This window comes from Drosophila eugracilis, unplaced genomic scaffold, assembly GCF_018153835.1.
Source record: "Drosophila eugracilis isolate 14026-0451.02 unplaced genomic scaffold, ASM1815383v1 contig_2088, whole genome shotgun sequence".
NCBI lineage: Eukaryota > Metazoa > Arthropoda > Insecta > Diptera > Drosophilidae > Drosophila > Drosophila eugracilis.
Window position 1 is genome coordinate 159,659 of NW_024572964.1, and position 10,084 is coordinate 169,742.

General features: G+C 44.9%; 5 protein-coding genes and 1 long non-coding RNA gene across 8 annotated transcripts; 4 read left to right on the forward strand and 2 right to left on the reverse strand.

Annotated features, from left to right (window-relative positions):
• Positions 1 to 61: 61 nt before the first annotated feature.
• Positions 62 to 1,297, forward strand: LOC108104700 (tRNA pseudouridine synthase-like 1). 2 transcript variants are annotated; one of them, XM_017210915.2, is made up of 4 exons: positions 62 to 248; positions 309 to 433; positions 499 to 808; positions 865 to 1,297. In XM_017210915.2, exons 1-4 carry the CDS (start codon positions 202 to 204, stop codon positions 1,295 to 1,297), a joined length of 915 nt encoding a protein of 304 aa, XP_017066404.1. In that variant the 5' UTR covers positions 62 to 201. The 2 variants fall into 2 exon arrangements, with proteins under 2 accessions (XP_017066404.1, XP_017066403.1); XM_017210914.2 differs by having other exon boundaries at positions 63 to 248; positions 309 to 437; positions 494 to 808.
• A 6-nt stretch (positions 1,298 to 1,303) lies between these two features.
• On the forward strand, positions 1,304 to 1,944 carry LOC108104701 (dual specificity protein phosphatase 19). Its single transcript, XM_017210916.2, has one exon. The coding sequence runs from the start codon at positions 1,304 to 1,306 to the stop codon at positions 1,907 to 1,909; it is 606 nt and encodes a 201-aa protein (XP_017066405.1). The 3' UTR covers positions 1,910 to 1,944.
• Positions 1,945 to 2,010: 66 nt separating this feature from the next.
• LOC108104698 (ras association domain-containing protein 10) lies at positions 2,011 to 4,334 on the reverse strand. 2 transcript variants are annotated; one of them, XM_017210909.1, is made up of 5 exons: positions 4,209 to 4,334; positions 3,454 to 3,841; positions 3,097 to 3,392; positions 2,867 to 3,039; positions 2,011 to 2,798 (listed from the first exon to the last, which is right to left on the reverse strand). In XM_017210909.1, the coding sequence occupies exons 2-5, from the start codon at positions 3,823 to 3,825 to the stop codon at positions 2,128 to 2,130; spliced, it is 1,512 nt and encodes a 503-aa protein (XP_017066398.1). In that variant the 5' UTR covers positions 3,826 to 3,841; positions 4,209 to 4,334; the 3' UTR covers positions 2,011 to 2,127. The 2 variants fall into 2 exon arrangements, with proteins under 2 accessions (XP_017066398.1, XP_017066399.1); XM_017210910.1 differs by having other exon boundaries at positions 3,454 to 3,838; positions 4,209 to 4,214.
• Positions 4,335 to 5,909: 1,575 nt separating this feature from the next.
• Positions 5,910 to 8,014, forward strand: LOC108104733 (arrestin domain-containing protein 4). Its single transcript, XM_017210970.1, has 4 exons — positions 5,910 to 6,026; positions 6,650 to 7,146; positions 7,201 to 7,383; positions 7,455 to 8,014. The coding sequence occupies exons 2-4, from the start codon at positions 6,691 to 6,693 to the stop codon at positions 7,842 to 7,844; spliced, it is 1,029 nt and encodes a 342-aa protein (XP_017066459.1). The 5' UTR covers positions 5,910 to 6,026; positions 6,650 to 6,690; the 3' UTR covers positions 7,845 to 8,014.
• Positions 7,932 to 8,435, reverse strand: LOC108104735. The gene is made up of 2 exons (XR_001772312.1): positions 8,156 to 8,435; positions 7,932 to 8,101 (listed from the first exon to the last, which is right to left on the reverse strand). It is a non-coding gene; the product is annotated as an uncharacterized LOC108104735 (long non-coding RNA).
• A 260-nt stretch (positions 8,436 to 8,695) lies between these two features.
• Positions 8,696 to 9,905, forward strand: LOC108104627 (formylglycine-generating enzyme). Its single transcript, XM_017210802.2, has one exon. It carries the CDS (start codon positions 8,722 to 8,724, stop codon positions 9,727 to 9,729), a length of 1,008 nt encoding a protein of 335 aa, XP_017066291.1. The 5' UTR covers positions 8,696 to 8,721; the 3' UTR covers positions 9,730 to 9,905.
• The last annotated feature ends 179 nt before the right edge of the window (positions 9,906 to 10,084 follow it).

Below are 10,084 nucleotides of genomic sequence, written 5' to 3' on the forward strand. Positions count from 1 at the left end.
ACACTATCTCCAAATAATAATTTAGCTATAAGCTAGCCATTTTTGGCACAGACTTATATAATAATAATGTTAAAAAAATACGTAATTGCTAATTTTACTGATAAGTAAAACGATTTTTTTAAATAAAATTTGTACGCTTAATTTTCCCCACCTCTAGAGACCGACGACTATCGTCAGCTGTTCCTGTTAGTGCTATATAACATGCACAGATATTTATTAAACATATCGTACATTGGCACGGCTTTTCGGTATATATTGCTATAATTAAATGCCAGGCATTTGTTAAACGCAACTACATTCTCCTACAGTGGTATTCAGAAAACGGTCAACAAGTTACAGCAGCCGCATCTGGACACCAACACCGTTCAAGGCAGTTTGGAGCTGGCTCTCCGGGTTTTTCATCCCACAAACGAGATAATTACTGTTCTCTCCAGTCGGTGGGCGATGAAATAAAAAAGAGTCTATAAAGTCTACATTTTCCACTAACTTTTAGAACAGACGCAGGTGTCCACGCCCTTCACTCTACGGTCCACGTCGACCTACAGAGACCTAATGGGGAGCCCTACGACACGACCACGTTAACCGGTGTGCTGAACCGAACCCTTGGTAAACAGCGTCTTCCGATTCGTGTGCTTAGCAGCCAGTTGGTTGCAGACACCTTTCACTGCCGCTACCACGCCACGGGACGAACTTATTTGTACCGCTTTGCTGTGGCAAAGGAACCGCCCTCGGGAAATGATAATCTCAGAAACAAGGGATTTGAGACGTTTATGCCTGTGGAGGAAATAGATCGCTGTTATTTTCTGCAGTAAGAAAAATCTCCTAGCCCTCAGAATACAATAATTAACACATAATTAACAACAGAGCCCCGAGGTTTGATATAGATAGAGTAAAAGCTGCAGCGCAAATGTTCATCGGAGTTCACGACTTTCGGACTTTTATGAGCGTCAGTCGGCAGAAAGGACCAAGTCGAGATCACCCCATGTTTACAGTGCGTAAAATAGACGAAGTCAATATACAACCAGGTAAAACGCTCGCTCTTGCTGCAAACGCAACTCTCGCTGCAGAAACTTATGACTATTGGGACGTTAAGATCAAAGCCAAGTCATTTGTGTACAAGCAAGTTAGGCGCATTGTCGGCGCATTGATTGCCTTTGGAAGCGGGCGCATCGATGACAGGTGCCTCTACCAGATGCTCACCATTCCCTCAAAGAACTCTTGGGATCACCGTGTGCTCTTGGCGCCAGCCTGTGGGCTCTACTTGTGCCGGGTGCATTACAGAGGAGAAGACAACTAATTTATAATGATACTGCTGTATGAGTTGCAAAAGCGGCTGGCCAACCTGAGACCCACCACCACTGTCGTGACTACTTCCACCGGTGCCCGCTACATCGAACGGAGCAGATCCTCCGGTTCGGCCTCGAGTGCGCAACAGCTAGAGTCGCGTGAATATGGCTTCGTCGTGGATACCAAGCCCGACGCTGTGCCCGCCTGCATTCTGAGCGATTTCTTGTACCTAGGCTCGCAGGATGCGGTGAACGCAGACAACGTTCTGAAGTACAAATTAACGCACATTCTAAGCATCGGCATACAGACGCCTGATGTGGAATGGCCCACGCCAGTGAAATGTAAGTACTTGCCCTGCCTGGATTTGCCAGAAATCGACTTGATGCACTATGTCCTGCCCGTGTCCCTTGAGTTCATCGACGAGGCGCGCCAGTCTCATGGTTGCGTGCTCATACACTGTAACGCAGGCGTCTCGAGATCCGCATCCGTGGTTATTGGCTATTTGATGCAGCGACGGGACATGTGCTACGAGGATGCGTATAACCTGGTCAAATCATGGAGACCATGCATTCAGCCCAATGCAGGATTCATACAACAGTTAAAGAGGTCTGGTAAAACATAGATTTAGGTAATAAACAGCTTGTTTGATGTCTACTATTTTTTGAATACTTATCCATAATTTTTGTGTAATGCAACACTCTTAGGTATGTAACACTGAAGTGATAAACATAAACACAGAATGAATCTCTATTTGGTTGGTTCACACAAATTTGGTACAGATGTTCAAAATACATTAACCGAGATACTGCAATGAAAAGCACCGCAGGATCATCGCTCAATTTAAACAAGGGTTCCCAGATGTTGAATATCTGTATTCGAAGGTTGCGCAAATGGCCCTCTGGGACCAGTCTCTATCTGAAAGACGCTTGCTGAGGTAGAAGGATCTGATGATCTGATCACCTTAAACATTTCTTCTGATAACGCCTTGTCGTTTATTTGTCGCTCCCTTAGGTTGCTGTCAGTTTGTTCTCGGTTCGGCTGCCCTCTAACACTTCCTACCTCTACAATTTGCGGACATTTTCCAGAGGTAGCGAGATCGTTAGGTCTGTGCGGGGATCGGTGGCATTGTTGTCCCTCTCCAGATTCTTTGCTTTGAACATCGGCAGTAGTTGCTCCGGATATCGTTGTTTCGAATTCGCGACCCAAACATTCAAGCACAGCCAGTTTAGCTTTAAGCTGTTCATTGGCCGTGAAAAGTTTCCGTTCCACCCTGTGGATATCAGCAACCTGAGCCGCTAGCTCTGTATCGAGTTTATCGATTTGAAGTAGCACCTCGCTCTTCGTCTGGTACGCCCGCTTTACCTGGTGTCTACGCACCTTAGCGTGCAAGCTCAGTAGTAGCTCTTCCTCTCGCTGCAGTTGCTTGTTCACCACGTGAATCTTCTCCAGCCAATATAATCTCATCTCATTTTTGACGGTGTCACCATCGATGAACGTTCGGAAGTCCCTATCTAAAAATAAAAGTAAGTTCATTATAAAAGCGTAATTTTATTTAAATGTGACCTAATTTCATAAATACCTTCCTCATGTAACCTGTGTACACCGTCTTCAAAGACTTCTAGGCTAGTTTCGCTTTCCTGTGGTTCATCCAAATCCTTCAGATATGTTTCGAGCAGATAGTTTTTACCAAGTTCTCGTACCCGCCCTCGGTGCCTTTCCTCCTCGATTTGTAAAATCTGCCGATCTTTTTCGCTGTGAAAACTCGTCGGTGGAAGTCAGGAGTATATGTATGGATATTGGGTAACTCACTGTAACATGGACATCTGTTTAAGAATGGTCTCATCCTGTGCCAATATAATAGTTAGCAAACTCTCATTCGGAGTCGTGATGCTCCTATGCTCTACTTTCCGGCTCCTCTTTGCCTGCTTAGTATTTGTGAAGTCCGAGATCTTAGTGGAGGGCACCACCTTGTGCTTGTGCTTGCCCATCCGTCGAAAGCGCATGCTCCTCGAGCTGTCCACTGGACTGCCCATACCACTGTCCTTATCCGTTGTTTGGGTGTGCTTAAGGGCTGAAGTTGCCAAATGGCGAAGCTGAAGTTGACACTGGTAGAAAGAAGAGGGGTTATAACATTTCATATTTTTTTTTGGTGATTGCTTTTATTACTTCATCTTTCGGCATTGTGTTATGAGTGGTGATAACATCAAAGAGTCTGGCACATCCGTCCAAATACTCCTCATAGTGCCGCTGCTTCTGAACAATAGCAAACTCCTGCGCCACCTGGGCGGGGTATTTGGTAGGATCTGCGAATTCTTCGTCTTTGCGGAACTTATCATGCTGAACGTATTGATAGCTGATTAACGCGCAGATTAGATCTGCACAGGTGGTGCTTGCATCCACGCCGGATATCCAGTGCTCCTCACCGTTAACCCAAATCGTTAGGTTGTCCGATAGTGAGGAAAGCGAGCCTAAGTCTTCGTCTCGTGGCACTGCCAAATTTTGGGGCAAGAAGCTATTAACCACTGTCTCGCTATTCATTTTGTCTGCAAGACTACTAAAAGTAGCACAAACAAGAGGTTAGTAAATTTAATACTTGGGGTTTGTACAATAAGTCCTCTATGTCTTATGGAGGCTATGATAAATGGCCAACTGTTATATTTAAGAACTTGGTGCGACTGAATTATTCCCACTCTACGTGTCACGATCAGCTATTAGTCAATCATGAAGTTCTGTGGTAACATTACATGTGTTTACTACATAGATATAATCACAGTCAAACTAGAAAAAGCCCCTCGCCATGTAAACACTGGCGATGAGTCATGCGCTGTTACGAGAGCCTAGCCTGTTACAGTTTCAACTTTCTCGCGTTACACCTGCCCGACGGAAAATGATGCTAACTGGCGCCTCTAAATGTGTCTTACCAGCGCGCTCGGCTTCATCGCTACAACTGAGGCACTGTGCTACGTATTCGAGCTTAAAAGCAACGCTATTCAGGAAAGAGCAAACCTGTAAAACGAAATAAGGCAAGAGCAGCGAAAACGCAAAATGCACAGCTTGTGAGGCAAGAGGCCACCTCTCCACACCACCGTTTTCTTGCAGAAATATCTCTTGTGTTTCTCTTCAAAATTGACTTTACGGTACCGTGGGTAAGTTTATGCTGGGATCGGCCACTCCCCTCCTCGACTGATAGATACACCAAGAAATTCTGTGCCGTCAAATCGGTTTTCGCTAGTATTATGAAAGGCGGAGAGTTAGCATACAATAGTTACTAAACATGCCTTTAACAAAGCGATAAACGGAGCCGAGACTCAAAACTTTCGGTCTGGTGCACGGGGCAGCTACAAAAACAACTGACTGTTACATGAGCAGAATTGGTTTAATTGTTGTCTATTCGAAACTCCAAGTCAAACTATTCGATTATCATCTATATAGACTTCTCGAGTCGAAGTAAGCTTACTTTCAGATACTCTTAGGTACAGACCGCAACCGCCTCGTTTTCAGCTGTCTTGTGGTGAAGTCTTGGGTCATTATAAGTCGACAATTCTCAGCCATTAGGCCGAGAAAACATAGAAATAGAAATCCCCAGTCATTACCACTAAGTGTCACTAATATAGTTGGGAGAAATTTAAAGAGTCGCGGAGAAACCCACCAGAGATATGATTTGTTTTGAGTAATAATCAGAGTAGTCTTTAATGGTAATAATTAGGTTTCTTTCACTATAGATAGGCGATCTTGGAATACGGTCTCTACAAATGTAAATATTTCTGTACACTACTATTTTAATATTTTACCTATTCGAGTTGATTGGGAAGCATAACTAACGAGTTGCCTAATAGATCAGACAACTATCTACAGAAGTAACACTACGTCTGAGAGTTTATGCTATAGGCTAACACTGGCTGCAATACCATTCACAGATTCCGTTTGGTTTCTGTTTCCTTTTGATATTTTGCTTGGCTTTTGGCCTTTCATTTTCATGAGTTACAGTTGAGGTTCATCGATTTGGATACTACTAAATACAACACTAACTACAACTCTAAACCGGTATGAATTGCATGCATAATGCATAAATGTGTGCCACTTAATGCATCTATGTCTGCACATGTTTAGTTGTCTACGGATACATACCTGTGCAGTACGGATTTATAAGTTAAGCCTTTTTAGGTGCGCCTGAGTCCGAAATGTTGTTATTGTCAGCTAAGGCCGTCACCTCCGCGCTTTCGATTGGAGATTCTACATGCACTAGTAGTTTGATTGATCTTCTAATCAAATAAATTATAAAACCTTTAAAAGTTTTGACTTATTTAAAAATTCTGAAAATATGATAACGATTTTCAGTATTTTGGTTATTGTTTGTCGGTGTCGAGCGTTTTGTCTTACCTGCAAAAAGAACATACATTAAGAAAATCCTGGAAGTCCGCTGGAAAGGTAAAACATATTGAAAACAAAAGCCGCGAGGGTACTGATTGGCATATTACGACATCTTCCCTCGCCTCCAACGCCAGCACCAGCTGGATCTCTCTCCAAATGGATCTCTCGCAAAAACGCGCTCAAAACAAGTTGTTCAGTTGTCCTCTCAGCCGTAAGCTGATGCACGACGATGTCGACGATCAGTTGCTTAACAAACGCTAGCGGTCGCGGTTCAGATCGAGCCAATTTAGCTCGCACGGGAAGCCAGAACGGGTTGAATCGGCTGTGACTGGATTCGTGTTTGAATCTGGCCAGAAAAAAACATTTGTGTGAGTACAGGCATTCGACGAACGATTATTCTTTTGAGAGCGCCCACAATGATATATGGAAAACAATGGATTTTTGCTTAACAACCTAAATTTAAAACAAGAGACTTACGTTTTCAAATGTATTCCTCACAACGACATCGCACTGGTCGGAATCCGCTTTCCACTGGGGAATTACGTCAGTTTTCTCTTAATTTTCCCTATCCACAATACCCACAAGTGTCGACGAATGGATTTAACTGGATTGGATTACCGATTATGGCAAATACTGCATTGGCAATGATTAGTTAGGGGCGCGGGCGTGACACGGACTGAGATGCTTCACATGATGACCTTGCTGCGAAGTTTTGGCTGTTCGGCGCTTTCGTGCTGCAGGGCCGAGCACGCAACCATCTCTTGGGGCACACCAAACTGGTTTTGTTTCCTTTTCAGCCTAGATGCTACCCACATAAATATGCAAACAATCGCCGTATGTATGTGAGGGCAGTCCATAGTACATGTACATGGTCACAGACGTAGCCAAGTATGACGGATACGTTGGCTTTAATCAAAACGAATTGACGCATGCGCAACGGTGCCAAATAATTTCGAAGTAACTGACGGCTTTTTTGTTTGTTTCTTCTCAGGCAAACGAAGCCGATGAAAGCTGTAACCAAAATCAGCTACGATGCCGCGCAAGCTGCTTAAATTCCTCATCATCTTCGACAACACCTCCTTACTGTACTTTCCGGGCCAGTTTCTCTCTGGAAGAGTTCTAATCGAGTTACAGGATGAGACTCCGGCCTTGGGCCTCCACTTCCATGTGGTGGGCGAGGGAGTGGTTCGTAACGGGCGACGGCAAGAGCGGACGTACGACAAGGAGAACTATATAGACTTCCGAATGCGGCTCCTGGGTGACGTGGACCAGGGTGGTCCAGCCATACTCTCGCCGGGAATACACAGTTTTCCTTTTAAACTTGGTCTGCCGCTGGGTCTGCCATCCACATTCCTGGGTCGCTACGGCTGGATCCAGTTCTACTGTAAGGCGGCGCTACGGGAAAACAACGGCATTATCCACAAGAACCATCAGGTCTTCATCGTGATGAATCCCATCGACCTAAATTTAGAGAAACCAATTTTAGCCGTAAATAGCTGCTACCACTGTCTCTTCAAAAACTCACCTCTCGCGTTTTTTTAGCAACCGTTCACCTGCGAAGTGGAGCACAAACTGGGAGTTGTCTGCGTGGGCGGAGGTCAGATCAAGTGCAGAGTGTCCCTAGACCGCGGTGGGTATGTACCTGGCGAGAATATTCTGGTCACCGCCTTCATTTCCAACTACAGCAATGTGTCCATCAAGCGGACCAAAGCGTCCCTTACCGAGGTGGGTTTTAGCTTCCAACTACAGAGCCGCAATTTATTTACATATCTAACTCTTAAACATATCAAATGCAGACAATTGAGTATTTGGCACGTGGAAAGGTAGTTCAGACGGAGAAGCGGGAGCTGGCTGTCCTAGTGCGCGGAAAGATTCGTCCGGGGGGAAAGGACGAGTGGCACAACGAGCTTTACGTACCGCCCTTACCGCCGACCAACCTTCACGGCTGCCATCTTATCAAGATATCATACGACGTCTTCTTCGTCATCGAACCCAAGTCCATGGAGAAGGAAATCAAGCTGCAACTTCCCATCGTGCTGGCCACGTACCCATTCCGTCACTCTGGGGATACTGCAAATGCCAACACATGGCCGGAGTCGGTGCTCAAACCGGACACACACACTCACTATCCGTCAACCCTGCCCATATTCAGACCGTGGCTACACGAAAAGCCCAACGAAGCATAGCCTCTGGCCTGCTGGCCCATTGTACAACATAGTTTTGTTAACAACGATTTGCGCCATACCCTAATTTAATCTTATTTAACTCGTACGTACTGTTTCTAATATGTTTTCCACTTGCAACAGTGGGTTACCTTTATTTGGACATTTCATGATTAAACAATGTTAATAATCGATTTGCACAACTTCTTAGAAATTTAATATGCTCGAAAAGTGGCAATGGGGATTGTCCTTCGTCGTCTGTTCAGCTACTTTACTGAAAACTATGAGGACTATGAGCTATGAGCATTCAATTTGCTCACAAAGTGGGTACTTACACTAGGCACAAGTACAACAGGGATTTTTGCCATGCGGCGCAATTATTGAAGGAGCCAACTAAGCACTTGGCGCAGTGCCTTTTACTACTGGCTCCAGGACCATTTCCATCATCTGAAAGAGAGCTTAGTACAACAGGTCCGGATCGCAAGGAAAACTGCGAAGCATCACCTTTAACTTGGACTCAATGCTGTCTATAATTAATTATCTATTTTCACAACAATTAGTTAAACAATAATAAATCGTACAAATTCAGGCTCAAAAGAAACCGTCAAATGTTACAGTTACATTTAGTGAAGAGTGTGACCGCGCAACAGCGGGTCTCAATAGTATTAACAGAATAAGTTAAGTTTGACTTTTTCGGCTATTTTAGCAATTAAAATCCTTTTCAGGCAATATTCCACTAAATCCAATTAAACAAAATAATAATTAGAAACCATTTAAAAGGACCATGTTACGGCTTTTACATAATGAACGTTAAAACTTTATCTGCTTATCAAGCATTTAACATCACAAACAAATATAACGTTTACTCCCAAATAGGAAACGGCCACACTGCACAGGCAAAATGAAAACAATTTCTATGTTTATCTGGATAATTGTTCTTCACGACACATCCAGCGACTGCGGTTGCCAGAAACTAGAGAGACAGGCTAGCGCGGATAACCAGCCACTTTCAAACAAAGTCTGTCAGCAACGAGCGGCCGGTGCCAACAGCCACTACCGAGATTACTATGGTGAACTGGAGCCAAAGATTGCGGACATGTCGCTTATTCCGGGCGGCACCGTCTACGTGGGCACAGACAGTCCACATTTTCCGGCCGATCGGGAAGCTCCCGAGCGCCAGGTCAAGCTGGATGACTTTTTCCTGGACCGTTACGAGGTTTCCAACGAAGCCTTTGAGAAGTTTGTGCTAGTTACAAACTACACCACTGAGGCCGAGCGCTTTGGCGACAGTTTTCTGTTCAAGACCCATCTGAGTCCCTCAAAGCAGAAAGAGTTAGAGGACTTCAGAGTGGCTAGCGCCGTTTGGTGGTACAAGGTGGCTGGTGTGAGTTGGCGGCATCCCAATGGCGCGGACAGCAACCTCGATAACCTTGGGAGACACCCGGTGGTTCACGTTTCATGGCGCGATGCTGTGGAATACTGTAATTGGGCTGGAAAACGTTTACCCAGCGAGGCGGAATGGGAGGTGGCGTGCCGGGGTGGAAAGGAGCGAAAACTGTTTCCCTGGGGTAATAAGCTAATGCCTAGGGGAGAGCATTGGTTAAACATATGGCAGGGCGACTTTCCCGATGGAAACCTGTCTGACGATGGCTTCGAGTACACCTGCCCGGTGGATGCTTTCCGGCAAAACGTCTTCGATCTTCACAACATGGTGGGTAACGTCTGGGAGTGGACGGCTGATCTGTGGGACGCGAACGATGTCAGCGATAACCCAAATCGGGTGAAAAAGGGCGGTTCCTACCTGTGCCACAAGTCCTACTGCTACCGGTACAGGTGCGCGGCCCGTTCGCAAAACACAGAGGACAGCTCTGCCGGGAACTTGGGTTTTCGGTGCGCCAAGAATGCATGAGAAGTGTCCTTCGGATCGATTAAAGCATATAGTAAAGCCATTTTACGCCGTAGGCATCAAACCATGAATATGTTTCGATTATATGTATAGTAAGTTAGCATTGCATCCTCTTTTCATTCATTCAAATGTGTACATCATTTCTTTGTAGTCGCTCTTAATAAAAAACAGAAAATGCATAAATTTTGACAAAATGAAAGGAAGAGAGTCAACGGAGTGTGGCGCCAAATGTGAATCCGTTTTGATTTGTTACAAACAATGCTTTGTAGATTGCGGGAAGCCGTAGTCGTATCCCTTAGCTTGTAAATCATTATTTTAAGTTTGTAGCACTGATGGATACAGGCTTTAATATGTAAAC

Excerpts from the sequence above, each read along its gene's own strand:
- LOC108104700 (XM_017210914.2), top strand. The coding sequence starts at position 202 with ATGCACAGATATTTATTAAACATATCGTACATTGGCACGGCTTTTCG. Across the intron at positions 438-493 it reads ATTACTGTTCTCTCCAGTCG|AACAGACGCAGGTGTCCACG; the intron begins GTGGGCGATGAA and ends ACTAACTTTTAG. Across the intron at positions 809-864 it reads GATCGCTGTTATTTTCTGCA|AGCCCCGAGGTTTGATATAG; the intron begins GTAAGAAAAATC and ends AATTAACAACAG.
- LOC108104701 (XM_017210916.2), top strand. The coding sequence starts at position 1,304 with ATGATACTGCTGTATGAGTTGCAAAAGCGGCTGGCCAACCTGAGACCC.
- LOC108104698 (XM_017210909.1), bottom strand. The coding sequence starts at position 3,825 with ATGAATAGCGAGACAGTGGTTAATAGCTTCTTGCCCCAAAATTTGGCA. Across the intron at positions 3,393-3,453 it reads ACACAATGCCGAAAGATGAA|TGTCAACTTCAGCTTCGCCA; the intron begins GTAATAAAAGCA and ends TCTTTCTACCAG. Across the intron at positions 3,040-3,096 it reads AAACAGATGTCCATGTTACA|CGAAAAAGATCGGCAGATTT; the intron begins GTGAGTTACCCA and ends GAGTTTTCACAG.
- LOC108104733 (XM_017210970.1), top strand. The coding sequence starts at position 6,691 with ATGCCGCGCAAGCTGCTTAAATTCCTCATCATCTTCGACAACACCTCC. Across the intron at positions 7,147-7,200 it reads TAGAGAAACCAATTTTAGCC|CAACCGTTCACCTGCGAAGT; the intron begins GTAAATAGCTGC and ends GCGTTTTTTTAG. Across the intron at positions 7,384-7,454 it reads CCAAAGCGTCCCTTACCGAG|ACAATTGAGTATTTGGCACG; the intron begins GTGGGTTTTAGC and ends TATCAAATGCAG.
- LOC108104627 (XM_017210802.2), top strand. The coding sequence starts at position 8,722 with ATGAAAACAATTTCTATGTTTATCTGGATAATTGTTCTTCACGACACA.